This window comes from Pomacea canaliculata, linkage group LG2, assembly GCF_003073045.1.
Source record: "Pomacea canaliculata isolate SZHN2017 linkage group LG2, ASM307304v1, whole genome shotgun sequence".
Classification (NCBI taxonomy): domain Eukaryota; kingdom Metazoa; phylum Mollusca; class Gastropoda; order Architaenioglossa; family Ampullariidae; genus Pomacea; species Pomacea canaliculata.
Window position 1 is genome coordinate 10,867,553 of NC_037591.1, and position 19,075 is coordinate 10,886,627.

The 19,075-nt window shown below is 42.9% G+C and overlaps 1 protein-coding gene across 5 annotated transcripts in view; it reads left to right on the forward strand.

The window, feature by feature from the left end:
- The window catches only part of LOC112556361 (dual 3',5'-cyclic-AMP and -GMP phosphodiesterase 11A-like), a 101,746-nt gene that overhangs the window by 13,906 nt on the left and 68,765 nt on the right, over nt 1-19,075 (forward strand). For 2 of the 5 annotated variants that reach the window (XM_025225307.1, XM_025225305.1), the window contains one exon: nt 11,408-12,404. In XM_025225307.1, the coding sequence (XP_025081092.1) occupies nt 11,604-12,404 (801 nt within the window). In that variant the 5' untranslated portion in view covers nt 11,408-11,603. Of the gene's footprint in view, nt 1-5,445; nt 6,245-11,407; nt 12,405-19,075 lie in introns of those variants that run through there. The other 3 variants (XM_025225306.1, XM_025225304.1, XM_025225308.1) reach the window with 3 other exon arrangements.

The following is a 19,075-nucleotide window of genomic DNA, read 5'->3' on the forward strand; positions in this document are numbered from 1 at the left end:
GATGTCGGGTACCTGACTTCACAGAAGCTTGAGCAAGGTAAGACCGCGAAGGAGAAAAGATGGGCATCTCCTCAAGGTGGCCCTGAGAAAAGTTACTTTTACAACGACTCATCCCTCAACAACCTAAAGGTCAGGGGTCGACCTTTACTTTTTTTATTGAAGCGACAGGTGAGTGTTCTCCGCTGATTTACCACTCCTCCAAGCAACGGAATCGAGAACCAAGTCTGAATTCTCTTTCTTCTCTTCGACTTGTGTTCCGTGACTTTCTCTTCGACAGCGACCTGTTCCAGTGACCTTTGGTCGCTTCCATCACGTGATGCCTTCTGCTTGTAGGCAAATGGCGGAGAGCATCGCACCGCACGTGTCTGACTTGTCTCAAGCTCAAGTGCAGGCCGTGAAAAGATTACATTTTGCTTGTATACCGAGATAACCTCAGATCTCTATGGAGACTGGCATCTGATATCGGTTGAATGATCCAGAAGAGTCTGGAAAGGGAGATCACCCACGAATTTAATTAGGTTTATAACATTGTGTTGTTTTTTTTTAAAATCTCTTCACTGAAGAAAAAAGTGCGGAATACAAATTTCTCAACTACCAGTTGTGCAGACAAATAGACAGACACATATGGACGAATCAATGAACCGCTGATAATAACTCGTAAATTTTAATGTAACAAACCGTTAGAGCTGTTCTCTGTTCTGCTGCTTTAACGGACCGTTAAGCACCTATTCGTCCGACATGCTGTTATTCGGTCCAGAGGTTTTCAAGTGCTAAATGAAAATGACAGGTAACTCTGTGACAACATCGTGGTAGGCTGTCAGTGCACACGAAATCAAATCAGACGAAATTTCTTATTGATTTTTGTTATATACAGGAGGGTCCCAAAGCGTACAGACAGTTGAGCCGATGAAAGTGGTCCACCGTGTCAAGGCATGCTGGATGGTGGAGTTTAATCCTCTTCTTGTGACTTTTTTAACCTCCTCTGATAAATGAGGTTCTTAGAGAGAGCAGCTGATAGAAGACCAGGGGAGTATCCCAGCAACATGACCGTGCGGGCTTCGAACCATTCACCTTCAATCGCTAGGTTGTGTTGCTTCCCCTGTTACGCATGAAGTTGCATCAGTTACATTTTTTTTGGGCTGACATGGAAAAGTCATTCCGATGGATTGGGAAAACAAAGCTGGCAGTAACCGAACTCTGCAGGTATGAAAAGCTTTGGACAAACACGAGAGAGATAAACAGATAACATCAAAAAGGCTTTTGACTGGCGAGACCAGGGTGGCAGTGCACTTAGAGTACCCACTGTACTCACTCTAACAATTCACTTTCAGAACGGAACTGCTCAGCTGACCCATAAAAAAGACAACTCTTTTCCTTTGAACAAAAAAAACAAAAAAACAACAAAAAAAAACAAAAAAACAAAAAAAAAAAAAAAACACAAGACTGTTTCATCGGCAATTTTTTTTTTCCAACTCAGATCTTGAGTACTTTGTTGCAACCTTAAGATTTTTTTTTCCGGTAGACACGATATCGATTCTGGTGACGCAAATGATCTTTTGAATGACATCGAGGCTGGTAAGTGGCTCATTTCTGTTGCCACAGATGGGGTTGTTCCCTCTTACTTGCACCGACTTAATGGCGGCTCTTGCGGAAGCATGCACTTGCTTTCCCCCGGCTCCCGCTAAGCTGTAAAAACCAAGAACCCGCTCTTCTTCCTCGAAGGGCATCATCGTTGCTCAATCTGTTTCGAAGATGTAAATGTGATTTTGTTCTTGTAGGCCTCGATAATGGGGGAAGGAGGGAGCATGGCGACAGATTTTTAGGGTGACTTCCCTTGCTCTCTACAAGACACATTGATTTAGTCGAGAGTAGTCTTGCTTCATCGCATCACAAGAAGATTTATTTTTAAATTTTGCACTAAAGAAGGTTTTTTGGAGATAAAATGAAGATCACAATAATTTTCAGACAGACAATCCCTGAGATACTATCAGCTGTCCCATTGGCTGGAGACGGGTCCATGGCCAATCCTGATGTCTTCATTGTTGGCTTCATTCTGGGTATGGTGATGTTGTTGTCGGCGTGTATGTCGAGGACAGACTGAGGATGTATTCACCAAGCTTGAGATTTCGCCCAGTCATTAGGAAAAATCCCACTTCTTCCCAGTAGTTCTTTAAAATAAGCCTAGAAAGCTGGAAGGACATCACTAAAGTTCTAAGCATGTTTTAAGTGTCCATGAAGTCTAATGCGGGCTTCAGATGCTGTACATCACAGCGATGCTCTACCGTGCAAAGCGACTTAATGGCAGGAAACTGTTTTTCTACTTCACAAATAAATCAGTAAATTTCCGTGCTATGTTGGTGGTTTTTTCAGGAGGATGTTCCAAGCAATTTCCATAGGGTTTGGTTTGGAATACTTTTTTGTGTCCGCGAGTATATTTTTCAAAGTAGAAATGACAGCTGCAAGACACTTGTATAGTCGATACTTGTGAAGCCAAGCTGGTGGTGGTGGTGGTGGTGTTGATGGTGGTGGTGGTGTGCCTAATTCTCTTGATCCTTTCCATTTGTGAAGCTACTTTTGAAATTCTAATGCAAATTTTGTCCTTGCAGCTGTCATCTGCGGAGGAAGCGGCTCACAGGTTTGTGCAGCTGGTGACATTCTCCAGCTGTTGTCTGTTCAAAGCTGTCCTTCACTGTCACCGTCGCCGTTGACCACGACTTTGTATGAGTCCTGTACCATACATACGTGTTCTTTTTGTTTTTGTGGAGAAGGTCTTTGTTTAATGTTCACATTAGTCATCATTGTCTGAGAATGGCACATCGGTCTGCCTCTACAAAACCTTTAGCCAGACAAAAATGGACAAACGTGGTCAACTTTGATAAAGATATATAAAATATTTGCTTAACATGGTCAACTGTTCACATTGTTCAGTTAAGAGGGGCTTTAATTGAGAGAAAAGTGTCTTTGTCGCGAAGAGGGCTTTTTAGATGTTTATCTCCATGATGAGAGGTCGTCCATGACAGAAACTTGCTGGTTGGTGAGGAACTTTAGTTCTTGTGCAGCATCTCGATGACTTGGACCAGGACCTCTTGTATGGACAATCACAAGGTGTAGACAACTTCCTGCTGGAGCAGTACGGAGAAAAAAACAACAAAGTTTTTTTACTACTCTGTGCAAGAAGGTATGGAACCAAGAATGGCCAAGGGACGACCAGCTCCCTAGTGATACCACTTCGCAAGAAAAAAGCCTTAGACAGTGCCAGGACAATCGGCCTAATGAATCATCAAAGCAGAGCAGTGTAATTCTCAGTCGCCTCCAAGACCACCGCTGAGGAACTGAGAGAAAAAAACAAAACAAAAAAAAACCAGGTTGCTTTGACAAAAGAACAGATGAAAAGATCTTCATCCCTATAGGACAGCTGGTGAAACAGCATCGGTCTCTCATTTATACTGTCATTGATTTCGGGAAGGTAGGAGTCTGTCATGAAATGCGTAATCTGAAATACTTTAAAGTTGAAACTCCGTACTTTAAACGAAAGTTTAAAATGTATCGAATTTTAAATACAGCACTTTCAGGTTTTTTCATTCATTCATTTTTCATTTCATTCATTTTTCATTCAACACACAACTGAAGCCTGTTGGCTTCCCGTGATTATATTGAAAGTTGTACAAGTGGATTCATATTGGCTTCGTGACTCTAGCACAGCGGTTCTCAACCTTTTACATGTGGCGACCCCCCTGACGAACACCGGTACGTCCGCGCCCCCCTTAGCCAGCTAGATCGGTGGAAGAGCGGGGGAGCCTTAGCTAACCTCGAACGCCGCGTCGAGGAAATGAATGCAATTCAACAACGGAAGAACAAAGTTCGTATCTGCAAGAAGTATAACTGTTAATGAAATTTTACTAAAGCAAATTCTGTGGTGCTAATAAATATTATTTTATTGGACACTCACTTTGATTAATGAGAAGGTTGAGCCTGCTTGCTGTTGCATAGAGAAGCGAACCTGTGTGCGATGTTCGTACCCACTGCTATTTGCAGCTCAGCCTCTGCGTCCACACGATTTCTGTATTTCGACTTCAGTGCTGCCAGTGCTGAAAATCCTTGCTCACACATATACGAAGTTGAAAATGGCAGCAGAACTTTCATTGCTTTCTCAGAAAGGAGAGGATATTCACCGTTGATGCTAATCCAGAATGTTGGCACTGGTGTTGTTTGGAAGACCATTTTCAGGGATTGGTCACTCGAAAGGTCGATGAGCTGCTCTTCTTCTTGCGTGGACAACCCGCTTGTGCTAGGATCAGCCAGAAATGGATTACGAATCCAATCGTATTTAGTCACATCAATTTCAGCGAAATAATGCTGAAACCTTTCTTGCAGTCCGTTTAGATGGGCAATAATTACATTCTTCACCTGATCAAGATTCAAGTTAACATCAGCCTTGCACTTACACAAGCACGGAAACATATCAAAAATATTTTCTTGGAGTATCTTCTGCGTCCACAACGAAATGTTTCGGACGAAAGCATTCATCTTGTCAGTTGTTTGTAATATGGTGGTGTCCTTCCCTTGTCTGGTCATGGCCTTCTGTCAGGGACCTATAGAGTACTAGGACTGAGCACGTGCGAATGAAAGGGTGGGAATGATGGACGTTTCCTGAATGCGTGCCTTTTAGATGTTTTTTAAAAAAAAGAGAGGTGTGACTGGAGAGGGAGAGGGGAGTCAGCGATGAGAGATTGGGGAAGAGAGAGGGCAAAAGGTGAGAGGAGGGAGATTGGAGGCTTAATTGTTGAGAGGGGGATTGTGTTTTGAGTTTTGGAAGTGAGAAATCACTGCATTGCCGAGACAGTGTACTTGAATAGGGAGAAGAGATTTGGAGTTTGATCGCCCTCACCACTCGGTTACACAATGTAAACTAATTTCACTAATACCAGTATAAGAAACTTTTTTAAAAAATGACCACCTTCGCGACCCCCTTGTAGGCACGTCGCGACCCCCCAGGGGGTCGCGCCCCACAGGTTGAGAACCGCTGCTCTAGCACTTAGTTCTTTCTGTTGTTCTTCCCTCAGTAATTCCTAATAAATTCATTCATATTAGTTCTCCAGCTATAATCTTCCATTTATTTTCGAGCCATACTCAACTATCATTATTTTGCTTACTGTGTAATACCAATTTGTTTGTTCAGCCACACGATAAGTAGTTCAAAGTTTCAAAATAAAATATAAAATAAATTTTAAAAAAAATAAAGAGTTTACAAAGGTTTCCTTGGTTAGGCAAGGAATGACTTCTCCACTTTATTTCACCAAGTCATAGATAAACTTTTCCAAACTACTAGACATTTAAAAGCTGTACATTTGTCTATTATCGTCTAGTCTGGTCACTAACAGACATTCTGACCACATTAAAAGTAAGCGGGAGACGGATGAAAGAAACAGATAAGAGGGTTGTTGTCGCTGGGTAGATGGAAATATTGGAGGACATATTCAGGGGCGGACAAGCGGCGTGCAAGTCATCAGCTTTAAAGTCATCAGGGAAGTGCCGTAGTCATGGCCAGCAGATCGGCGCGTGCTCCGTCCATGCAGATGGTCTCGCCTACCCTCCTCCTTCTCTCTCTCTCCCCCGTGCCGTCTGCCGCCGCAGTGCCGTTCGAACCCTTGCCATCGATTGGCAAAACGGCCGCGAGCGGCACGCGGCGAGCGTGCGACAGTCAATGCATGTTGCCGCTCCACGCGCCGCTCCGTGGGACGCTGCACGAGGAGCACACAACGCGACTCGCTCCACGTGCGCCGCGCGATGACAACGTTCCGCGTGCCGCTTCCCGCGGTCATCAGCGTCGTGACGATCGCCGTCCCACTCCGCCGATTGTCGCTGCAACTCTCCTGCGCGTGAAGTTACGGATCGTCTCCCCTTCATACACACCAGCGCCACCGGGCAAGGAGAGTTCGCGGATGGCTGAAGTGTTGGCTGGATCTTCATCCACGAGCCGTTACTAGGCAAGGGGGATGACTACAAGCTGTGCGTTGAGTGGATTTGGATCCGCGAGAGTTGCCAAGCAAGCCAAGATTTTGCAGTGAAGTGATGTGAATCCGTCAGTCTGCCATACAGTTCACTGAAATATCGCATTTTGGGAATGTTCATCCGTTGAACTGTTCATGGAACGAAAGAGCAGAGCCCCGGGATAGAAAAGCGACGATAGTGTGTTTTGTGGATTTGTACATTCCTTCAACTGTCATACTAGGATTCATGGTAGGTGTGTGATATACCTTTTTCCTTTAATTCCTGTGTGTAGTTTCTGGGTCAGTTGGTTGGTTGGAAGGCTGGCTGGTTAGCATTATATTATTACTAGTTTCTTCTGTTCAAAAATGTTCCACTTCAATATTTATTTGTTTACCTGAAGGCGTGTTTGTGTATTATTGGCCGGAGTTCTGGGGTCAGTTGAGCAACACATTTCTAATTTAAATCTCTTTTAGATATTATTTAGGGTTAGGGTTAGGGTTAGATAATCGGGTTTATAGAAAACCAGTGCACAAGACAATTTTGGAACTTTTCTAAAAACTACTTTTTGGGTGAATGAGATAAAACTGTCCTTTACACATTTAAATGGCACAGGAGTGGTTTTTGAAAAAAAAATTATAAATTTTCTTCCTTAGAACAGTTGTGCAACAAGCCCCTGTCTTCTTTATTTCATAAAAACTACTTCTGATACAAAAGATGTATAAAAACATTTTTAAATATCGACACGAGGTTTTAGAACAAGCATCTGAATTCCGACTGGCAGAGAAGGAAACAGATGAGAATAGAGATTAAAAGGAAAACTGATAATACATGATGATATAAAATCCTAGAATGAAAGAACTGAGAAGGGCTCACCGCTGAGTTGTTTTGCCAGCTGGTGTCGTGGAAGGTACACAAGGAGCGGAGCGCATCAGGCGAGGGCGCCAACGGGACTGTCACGCCGATAAACGTGACGTATTACTTTGCTGATAAAAATAACGACAAAGGGAATGCATTCAGAGAGGATGGTGCACTAGCCTTGGGATCTTATTTCCATGCATTAAAGTGCCCATAAATTTTGAAGGACAAATTGGCAGTTTGTAAATTTAGAGCCACTTGAGTGAATAGCGAAAAGAGATAAGAGCGCTCGTGCACGTGACCCACCCAGTCTTCTCTCTGTCCCCAGGCTCAGCAGTCTTTTTGATCCACCCTGATTAAGTACTTGTTTTGATCCACCCAGAGTCAGAAGTTTTCATACTGAACTATATATATTAGCGTCAAATGAGTGAGCGAGTATCAGGCAACTGCGAGTTAAGGTTTTTCTGCGCATGCGTCGATAATTCCGTATCCGTTTCCTCTGTTCCTCGCAGCTCCATTGTCGTCTATTCTATAGCTTTTCTTTTGCTGTCTGCTCTCTAGCTCGGGTTTTTCTGCGTTCATTCACTATACACTACATTTGCTACAGAGCACATCCTAAGGTCTAGTGTAACGGAAGGAGACCAGGACGAGAGTAAATCTTTGTGAGACTTGTAACTGCACGAAAGAAATGAAAGACTAGCAAAACAAAATAACACAACGACTGTACAGCTGACTGCAGTGACCTATGATGCAATATCAGTGAGTGTGAAAAACCAAGAGAACGAGCATTCAAGAACTTGTGGAGAGTTAGAAGTGTTAGTGATAGAGTGAACAGTCGTTACCGTCATGCGGAACATGACATACGCATGCGCGTACAGACTGGAGGGTAAGCACACCCATGTCAAAATCAAATATACACACAGAATGTAAGCTAGGTTCTCCTTAGTCTTAGTTCTACTTAAATGCCGTGCAACACTATGCTACACTTTGCTGTATCAGATTTTTCTGGCTTCTGTTTCCCAAGCTCCCTTCTAGACACCGGCAGTTAGAAACAGATATTCATCCGCACCCTCAGGCTTCTTTACTTCCGCTAAGTTTCCACATCTCTAAGCTCTTTAGCCACAGCTGTGGACTGTGAGCAAAGCCCAAAGTCCGCGCTAATTACAGGTCCAATCACGTGACCTACACTGCCTCCGGTCCAGAGAGGACCTAACCCTGAGGTAACGATATTTCATTACTACCATTCTTGGGTGTTTGAAAGATTAGTACTTGTCATGAAGATTAGAACAATCTCGAAAAACGAGTTCACATTTCTTCATTCTGTTTCTTGGCTGGCTTTTTGTCGTGTGATCTCACACATTAAGTAGTTCCCTTGAGACATAAATTTTAATTAGAATCGTTTAGTGTTCATTGAATTCATTTAACCTAGTAGTGGTGATAATTATTCTTTACTATGAAGGCTCTGGACAAATGCTTACACCCAGAGTATCACAACTGTCCATCAAGCGTTCATCTCATTCTCCTATTCCTCCAGAGCCTTCGTTTGAAGCCTAAATCGTGAAAATACACTCTCGGACATACATTGTCGCAATTAGTGTCTTCAAAACGAAATAATGATCATGACAGCAATTAAGACAAACCAGGACAGTGACAAGGAGACAGACCGTAACGACTTTCCCATTCAAAGTTGTCGTGAAAAGACGGAAGTCTGTTTTTGACCACATCCGGGCTCTTAACACCGCCAAGTGTTCATTCTTTGCCGGAAATGAGGAAGCTTCCTGTTGTGGCAGTTCTCTGGCGCTGGAGCTAGCTCACGGCAAAGCAATCCATCTACGGAAAAATGTTTTTTTCAGTCTTTTGGTGATGAATGTAAAAAGAAATTGCATCAATATTGTCACATCTTGGTGGAGGTCAATAACAAGAAAGACAGGTTAGCGAATAAATAATTAATTATTTTGAAATCGGCCAAAATAAGGACGTGAGGATAATTGCAGCATGGCAGTATTACACAAACAGTTATAGAAGAGCAGAAATTTGAAATTAAGAGTAAAGCTGGAATCGAGTTGTAGAAGATAACCTGTTATTAGTCGTAAAATGCTTTTAATTAGACTTTTTTTCAGACAACATCCTGAACATTGCCCTAGATTCGAACTCTTGACATCATCCACAGCCAATACGAGAGCTTGGTGAATATGTTAATGAGTTGCTCAGTCAGATAGCAAGCATTCAGGGAAATAAGAATCTCCTCTCGAAACCTTCGATGTTAAAGCTTTGAACAAAACAGAATTGTTTGCTCAGACAGGCAAAAATCATTAAATGAACCAAACCCATTAAGTGGAAAACAATTTTGCACCTAGTTTATCCATTAAAGGGTCACAAGAGTGCAAAGTATTTTGTTTCTTAATGAAATGTCGAAATCCAGGTAGCATCAAATGCCAGAAGGTTCCAGGAATGTTTGTCGCACAGGTGAGAACTCGTTGTTCAATTTTACAGACAGAAAGCGGAATACAGGGTCAGAGCACTGATGACGGGAAGATGATTTAGTTCTTCATCCCTCGCGTGTGACTTGATCAAAGGGGAAAGGTGTCACGGAAAGGTGGACAAGAACAAGCCACAAAGTGCAAACACTATTGTGTGTTCCTTTGTAGGTTTTGTCAGCCATTTTGGTAGTTGTTTGATCTGTGGATCGATCGGTTGTCCGTCCGTCCGTCCGTCCGTCCGTTCCGTCTGTCTGTCTGTCTGTCTGTCTGTCTGTCTACATGCATGCTAGAAATTCTCTTTAATTCCCATCATCCACGTCTGCTAGAATTCACTTCCTTTCCTCCATTCCTGTGAAATGTTTCTGTCACGCGCTATCGTCACGTATTCATGTATCACACTCCTCTAACCTATAAGATGCTGTTGGCTATAACGGCCTGTGCGAGATTGAATTATTAATTAGCTCAATCAGTCATATTGTTCACGAACTGTCATCACTTCAGAAGGAAATTTGACGGGTTCGTACCGCATGTTCGTGTTTTTCTGCGAGTTTGTCTCACGGACGACGGGCGTCACGCATCGAGCGTTGAGAATGGCGGGCGGCCACGATGCTTAAAACAACGTCTGGCGAAAATCAATTTTTCTAGAAAGTTCCAGTGAAGAATCTTTGTAGGTAACTGGCTGATGGGAGCTCCAGAGTGCTTGTCTCCTCGTTTCTGGATCTTCCGAGCATCTTCGTGACATTGCGGTTAGATGACATCGATTATTTCAAATAACAGGAAGTGTGTCATCCTTCCTTCCTAATTTCGTTACACCGTCACGCCTTCACTCGATTGAGAAGACAAAGTGACAGAATGAATGAGGAAGAGTGTACGGAAATGAAGGGATTCAGATGCAGAACAAAGAGTGGTATAGAGGTAGAGACAGGGCTAAGGGCAGATGGACGTATATTTATATAATTTCCGTGGTGAACTTATTTACATGTTCAGTATTTTCCGTAGTTTGTGAGAAATATTACATCTGCAAGTGATTAGAATGTTTTTATCGTTTATTACATGCGTATTTCAAAATGTATGTCGTCCTTAAGTGATTTTATCAGTCAGGGTTCAATTGCCTTGTTTGGACCTCTCTGTAGGATACTAATTCTTTATTTATTTTTTTTCATCTTTCTTCTCCTGTGTGTTGGTGAGTTATTGATGACTTTGAGATAGAGAGAGATGTGTGTGTGTGTGTCGTGCTCATGGACAGAGTTGTTTTTTTCCTCCGCAAAACGGTTCGATGGCCTTCTAGATACAGCACGCACTCAATCTTGCAGTTAAGGAGCCCGAGAGGACCCTCCTACATCATCAAGCGAGAGTAAAAAATTTTATTTATCTACTACAGTTTATTTGCTGACATTAAGATCTCGATAAAGTGCGTGATTTTTCTGAAACGACCCCACGAACCCTGGTTAATGGACACCGGCACTTTCCACGGTGTGCAAACATGGACAGATCCTCCCATCCATACAAAACAACAACTCTCGTCGTTCGTTATTCCAAAACAATATATCGTAATATATACATGCAAATATTATCGTAACATTGAAGACAGCTTTTGAAGTACACAAACACCATACATACAAAAACTGTTTTTATTGTTTCATTTAGATTAATGTCTGATAAATGACAGGAACTGCGTTTCATCTGTCATCCCGCTGTAGTTATAAGTGGCAATAATATTTCAACACCTGTTGCCTCACTGACATCCATCATCATCATCGACGTCATTTGTCATCATCATTACTACAACCACCAAAGCTATCGATAGGTACCCTGGTTATCTATCTGGTCTCTCCCTGTTAAAACAATAAATTGAGTGAACGTATCTAAAACTTTGAAAATCCACTTTTTTAAAAAAAAAAAGGAAATGTATTTCGATGCAAATTTTCACCGAGCATATTGTGATATAAAAGGAAAGAAAAATGCAGCAAAGAAGGTATTTTTCCTTGAAGAACCCAGGTAACGATGCAGGTATTTGTTTATTCTCCTAATGACATTTGTGATCATTCAGTTTTTTTTTTAAATTTTGATTTTCTCTGCAGGTGAGACGCAAATGCCTCGAAAGTTCCACCTTTGTGGGGAGACTGTAAGATAACAAAGAATGGAACATGTTGAAGGGGAAAGTAGGCCAAAGCTGACGGAGACGTTGTCATGGTGATCTTTTGTGACGGAAACCCCCGCCGCTTGCTCTCTGTCCAAGTACGAGAGTACCGTTATTGACGTCACGGTAGTGTCCTGATGGCGCACACTTCTGCCAGCGTCGAGGATTGGCTGGACGCCAACCCTGATGTCATGGCCGACTATTTCCTTCGCAAGGCCGACATCGGCCTCGTCAACCGCTGGCTCACGCAGCACGGGCTGAACGCGCTGCCGGAGATGTCCCCGGTCATCGGCAAGCACGTGTCGTTGTCGGCTGATAGCAGCGCCCCCTCTTCCCCCGTGGACACCCGCTTCGGGGAGTCCGGGTTCTTCGAGTCCCGCCACCACCGGTCCAACTCCAAGAAGTACCTGCGGCAGGACTTCGCTCGCTCCAAGATGAAGAACATGTTCCGGACGTACGAGCCCACCCCGGATAGCAGTGCGGAGTCCCGCCGCAGCAGCCTGAAGGAGATGCGACAGTTTCGCTCCCTGCCTCCCACCTCCGTCAACATGCTGAGCCTGCTGATTCAGTCCAAGGTGCGCCTGCCCAGGTACCCCAGCAAAGACATCGACCACAAGCGCGAGCTGCGCTACACCAACGAGCGAGCGTTTTTTCTGGAGATTGTCAAGGATATCTCCAACGATCTTGACCTCAAGTCGCTGAGCAGCAAGATGGTGGCCAACATGTGTTGCCTGACCGACGCCGACAAGGCTTCGCTGTTCCTGGTGGAGGGTCGACATGGTGGGCGACCATCCCTCGTGTCCAAAATTTTTGACGTTCACGCGGGGACTAGCATCCTGCCGTCCACCTCGGGGGACACCCGCATCCCTTGGGGCCAGGGGATCATAGGACACGTGGCGCAGACCGGAGAGATGGTCAGCCTGCGGAACGCGATGGAGGTGAGTAGGTTTCTTGTCGTCTGCCTGCTGTCGTCTGTGTGTGTGTGTGGACGTGTTCGTTTCGTGATGTTTGTCATCATGATGAAGCCTGTGTGTACGTACACGTGGGACAATACCTACTCTATCTAGTGGATACACTCACACCCATGGGTTTGCATGTCTGGACCTAGTTTTGTCTGCCCTCCCCACCACAAGTTGGTCAATACCTTGATCTCAGTCAATACCTCCCGATATTTTCAGCGTGCTTTGGCTGTTTGATCATGTGGACGCATGCACCATGGGCACTCTTGGGGATAGGGTCCGTCGAAAACAAATTAATCTCATCGACATCTACTCTACAGTTCCACGCAAGAAGATTTAATTCTGATCAATTGTTTGGTCTGTCAGTCTGAGAGATGGCTAAAACCTCAGGCAGTTAAGCCTGCAGTTCAAAACACAGGCAGAGAGCAGTGCGCAGGCGGCAGCACAAGTGATGGGAGGAAACAAAGGAAGAACTGAAGAAAAATGTAGAGAGGGGATCATCTAGATTGATGCAGGACAATACACTGAACACGGCAAAAGAAAGAGAGGAGAAATGGAGGAAAGAAAGGAGATAAGAAAGAAAGAAGAAAAGGACAATATATATATATATATAAATTCGGATTAAAGAATTATAGTGTGTAACTACAGTAAATCAGGGACACACATTGGGACAGCAGCCAGCCAGCCAACCAGCCCAAGAAAGGTACGAAATTCGAGTTATAATGTTTTATAAAACACAACGACAATTTTATGTTTGTTTACATGCGTGGGTGTGTTTGTGTGTGAGCGCTTTCGTGATTATTGCTGAGAATTATCAACAATCCACTGTTTGTCACATCCTGACATAATTTGGCAGAACTGCTCTTGTCGTCTGCCAGAGGTCATCGGCAATGTTTCATTCGTGTGTTGCTGTGGAAGATGATCATTTGTCATCAGCCGGGTGCCCAGTGTTGGCTGGGATCGATTCCCGGTACTACACAGTTAGCGACAGTAAACAAGCCTGGCAAACCCACGTGACCTGGCTTGTGAAATTTAAATAATGATAATGACTATTTCAGGTTTCTGGAACCTTCTTGTAAAGATTTCAAGTGACTGAAAATAAAAATACTTTTTCAATATCTCAGCAACTATTTCACTTCAGAAAATCAACTGCAATAAATAAATAATGAAAGAACAACATGTATATTCAGTAGTCAACAACACCAAGATTAAAATAGAAAGTGTTTCTATGAGCTTTTATCGCGTAAAGGATTTAAAGAAGGACAAAAAAGCTCCCTGTAACGAAAGCAGTTGTGAAAACACTGCTCACTAGACTAACCATCCTTCTATGTCGCCATATTGTTTGGTCACGTCTGCTCGCCGCCCTCGAACTGCCGACAGTCAAAACAACATTAGTACAGTCTAATGCAATTTCCAGGGGGGATGTTGGTGGTTGGGGGATGAGGGAGGTACGGCAGCCATCTCGACCTGGTCAATACAGTCCGCCGGCAGCGTTATATCATCATCAGGTCGACCCTCGACAGAAGGTCAGGACACAGAACGTCCCTCTCCATGCGCTCGAAGCTCGAAACATTGTAGATCGACTCGTCAAGTGCACGATCCATCTTTTATTTTCCATCGTTCCTCCCCTCCCCAATAAACAAAATGATTTCAAACTAATGGAATTCTGGTCAAAAATGAAAACGTTTTTGCCTAATTATTTCAGACAGTTTGAGCTAAGCACAGCTGCAGATATTTATTAAGTAAAAGTTCTTAGAAATAATTTTTGATTATACAACTTAAAATGTGTGACATCACTACTATTTTTACACATACAGTTCATGATGCATGCTTGAAAAAACACGTAGGAGTGACCAGTTGTTGAAATGCATTTTGTATGATTGTTAGAGAGATATCTTGTTGATAAGTTTAGTCTTGATGAACTTGGCTGATTAGTCTTCATTCACAAATATGTTCTCTCCATCGCTTTTCGAATATGTTCATCGTTCAACTCATAATCCATAATCACTCACTCACTCACTCACTCACTCACTCACTCACTCACTCACTCACTCACTCACTCACTCACTCACTCACTCACTCACTCACTCACTCACTCACTCACTCACTCACTCACTCACTCACTCACTCACTCACTCACTCACTCACTCACTCACTCAATCAATCAATCAATCAATCAATCAATACTCGACTGTCCTTTTGACTTTCTTTTTTCCTCCTTCCTTCTTTCTATTAGCTAATTCAGTCATTTTCTTCTTTTTTATTTGGATTTTATCACAAAACTCTTTCTGTCTTTTGATCTTATTTTAATCGCCATCTTCCCTCAATTCCCCCATCTCTCTCTTTTTTTTTAAACTTTTCTCCGTTAAAATGAATGCCATGCACTCGTGTGTCATGCAAATGTAATATGAACAATAACTTTTCTATAGCATTTATCTCCACTAATTACTACAACTGAATTCGGAGCACATCAAACTCAATATAAAAGTCAGGGGACAATACGCATGCCAAAGAGTAAGTGGCATGCAAGTACAATCCTTTAAACCATCCTGTTCTCACTGGGACTTAGCTGCACACATTTACAAGATTACTACCCAGGGACAAGTCATGCAACAAAACAACAAAGAAAAAGGAAGATTAGAAAAAGAAATTAAACATTCGGCAATATGAAAATTCGCTGGCAACCAGATTTAAAGACCACATTACTCAGCGATAAAAGGCTACTAACCCTAAACAATGTAAAAAAGAAGATGGACAAAAAGAAAAGCACATTGAGAACGCAGCAGTCTGTTCCCTTTAAACGCCGGAGCTTCGCCGGTTTATTTGTATAAAATTATATGAAGGCGACCAAGACATTAGCGTCCTAACGGGACTTCCAGCTTTCGATTGGCAAGAAATTTTATCTCTAATGGCACTGCTTTTTATTTTATATCTTGAACCTTTTATTTCCAACTTCGTTATGTTTTGTTGAAAGTTTTTCTTTCGTTGGGAGCGGTCCAGTGGCGCCTGTCACCAATACTGATGAGGGCTGGCTGTCCTGGGTTCAGCTCTCGTCTCGGGCACGCTCTTCTTTCTCTACATCTGTTTACAGGGCTAGCTGCTATTTCCACTGATTCCAGGTGTTGCAGAAGGTTTGTCTGTTCTTTCCTCGGCGTTTATGGAAAGCTGGTTCTAATAAGCTGTCTGTCCATATATACCTTAGATGAAATCCTCTCCGACAGCATTTCCGTCAGTTATGGAACACGAGGACATTCGCCAGAGCCTCGGACAGCCGTGAATCAACTAATCAGACGACCCTATCGACCTCATAACATCGTCAAAAGACAGCAAATAGGATGGTGATGCCGAGGATCGTGCAAGGAATGGCACTGGTGCCAACACGTGTATACATGAATAAGTAGGTGAGAGAGGTTCAATGGCCGGTTTGCAGGTTGGTTGGTTCGTTGGTTGATTGGATGAGTGGGAGTAGATGTTTGAAGGTTGATTCTTGGAACAGGAGCACCCAGACTTACTACTCCGATTGCTAAACTAAAAAAATGTATGAAATATTTCATCCACTCTTTTTAAAGTGGACATCACAAACTTGACTCAAATAATGAAAATATTAAATGGACTACGTGACTCGGGGCAATGGCCTCCATTATTCCCACTTTCCCTGGCAAATCGAGACGAAAAAACTCGTATCTGTCGATCCTGCAATTTGTTTGTTCTCTAATCTGCCTGCATACACATGGAGTTAAGGACAGATTTAAATGGACTGAATTTTATAAAAATATAAATTGTTGCATTTTTAGGTGTCAGAGCGATCAGTTGAAGCGTGAAGGCCTGTCGTTTATAAAAATAACTGCAGTTCTAGCGAGAGAGGACAGACAAGTAATGGGATATGGAGATTGGCAAGTGTTTCGAAGCTCTATCTACCAATCACCAACATTTTTTTTTCTGTAACATAACCTTTCATAGACATTTTGAAAAATTGATTAAAAGCGACACAAATGCTTTTTCTTTGTTCTCTACCATCATGGTCGAGTCTGCCAAACTTCAGTGTCTCTCTCTGTCTCTCACATACACATTTCTATCTTTTTCATTCCATTTATTCTTCTTTTTTACTTGCTGTTAAAAAGCACAAAGACATGAGTGTTTATAACTGAAAAAGCCATGCATGGGGCGTGAAGGACACGTTGCATACTGGTTGATCAGCTCAAGATTAATCACAGGCTACAAGGACAGTTCAAACGTTTCTTGCCGACAGGCGAGGACTGATTGGCTACCTGGGCAACGGGTTCCATGACGTTTCGCCTTCAAGCCGTTAGCCTTGTGGGCTGTGATTGTGACATCACGTACTGCGTGTTAGCGGCCGCTTCGCTCCGATGCCTTCAACGCTTTCCCACCTTCAAAGGCGAGCCGCCAGGGTTGTTTAGACTCCGCGAAGCGACGTGTTTGTGAGGCCAGGTGAATCGATTTGTCAACGACCGGTGGCTTGAAAGCGTGGCAGTCCGACAAGGGTCTGGGTAACAATGAAGTGTGAACAAAGAAAAGGTGGGAGCGTGGCTGAGTGGGAAAGAGAAAGAGTGTGTTGAGCGACAGAGAGAACCCACAAGCAGACAGACAGAAAATAAAAGAGCAAACTGATAAAAAGGAGAGATTGGTAGAAACCGAAAAGAAGAAACAAAAGATAAACTCGAGAAATGGTTCACCAGAAGGTAAAACAATGTAGACTGAAATAGAAAGAAGGGAGGATGAAAAACGAGTTATCGCTCCCAGACGCGTTCTTTCATCAACTCGACATGGAAAGGGTGGGCAGGAAACTATTTTTAGCACGAACATGTTACCTGTTGTGACGTAACGTGTCGTCTGGTACCACCCGATACGAGAAGATTCCAAAATACTTTATCGGAGATTGACAGGCGGCGTCTGGGGTCCAGCTCTCGCCTGTGACGTCAGCAATGTCCAGGAAACCCTTCAGCTGAACCGGAGATGGCCCTTGCCGACAGAACTATTTTTAGAACATCTTTCTGCAGCCGCAAATTAAGGTTTGGATAAAGTTGACAAGCTAATAAACTTCAGGCAAAAAATTGATAGAAAAACAGCTTCTGTCTTCTTATGTTGTGTAATAAGTATTTTTTTAACGCGACTTCCTTGTGAAGGCTGTACTCGACAGTCTAATCAATGGTACAATCTGGAAAGTCCATACTTCTTTTTAAAAAGAAAGAGAGATAGGAGAAGAAAAGACAGTTAAAGTACAAAAAAAATACAGGAAGATGTATGACATTGCAGGTGAAAGATAAGAATAAAAAGAAAACAACAATCCTTAAAGGGAAATACTGATTATAATTTCATAAAAAATTGCTAGAATAAACGGCTTTCGTTTTTCTTACATTGCATAATATATTTTAAATGAGAATTTGTAAAGGTTGTACGTTCTTTGTGGGGATGACCTTACAGTTTTCAACAACTTGTGTCATGAGAGTTGGTTTTTATTTTTTATGTATTTTTTTTTTTTTTACATTCATTGCCGCAGTGTTTCGTTCGTACATCATACATATTTTGTTTTAGATGTTCCACAAATAAATCAGATACAGTTGGGTCTTCCCGTTTTTTTGATGGGCAAGGATGTTCAATGCTAGTCTGCTATTTTCTGAGGGTTTCTCGCTCTCTCGCCTCCACATTCACATGTTCACGCGCATGCGCACTCACACATGCAATAGTTTTTCGCGATGAACTGTTTACTTGGTCAGTGGATTTTTCCATTGATGCGTGGTGCTTGATGTCATCGCTAGAATAAAACACTGAAAATTTATCGTCTCATGGACCACTTGGAGTTCGTTGTCTGCTGGAATAGTTCACTTGGACTCTGCAGTCTAAAGCAGTTATGCCCCTTTAGCTCAATTATCATTTAGTTTGTAATTTTGTTACTTAATGAAATTATTTCAACTTCATAACTTTGAAGTTTTCTTCGTCGTTGACACAGATCTTCCAGAGCTCTTGGCAGTAAATTGGTAAACAAGTACAGTATCAGGGTTTCAATTACGTATGGTTTGTGATTACCGAGACCAAGGAGTATGTTGTCGCCAAGACACCCCGGTCCGCCATCTTAATGGCTAACGTCAACCTGATTAGCTGACGGATCTATAACCAAATAAACCTCCTGATCCTTCCTTATCTGGATTTCTAATTATTTTCCGACAGATTCGGGGTAACTTGAAAAAAACCACGAAACACTTTTGTCAACGTCTTCATTACATATCTCGGAGAGCGAGACCCATTGGCGACTAATGGTATCATGGCCTTTTCAAAATACATTCTGATGTCATTGACAGAGAAGGGGGACGGCGAATGAAGAGATAGATAAATAAGGTGAGGGGTGGAGGGGAGAGAGAGAGAGACGGGGAAGATCTATTGGGGCAGAACACGAGGCTGGGAGAAAGTCGATTTTCATTGCGAGTCTTAGAAAGGCAGCCATGCCTGCAACACACGCCCGAGGTAAAAAAGAACGACAGCAACAACGATTGGCGCCGGGATTCTTCATCTGCTCGGCACGGAGCTTGCAACTGGGAATGATGACCTTTGACCTGACACAAGGAAAGGTCACCTGGCAGCATTTAGTTTGCGATATTTGTGAAAGACAACGGTCCTTTGCACGCAATACGCGG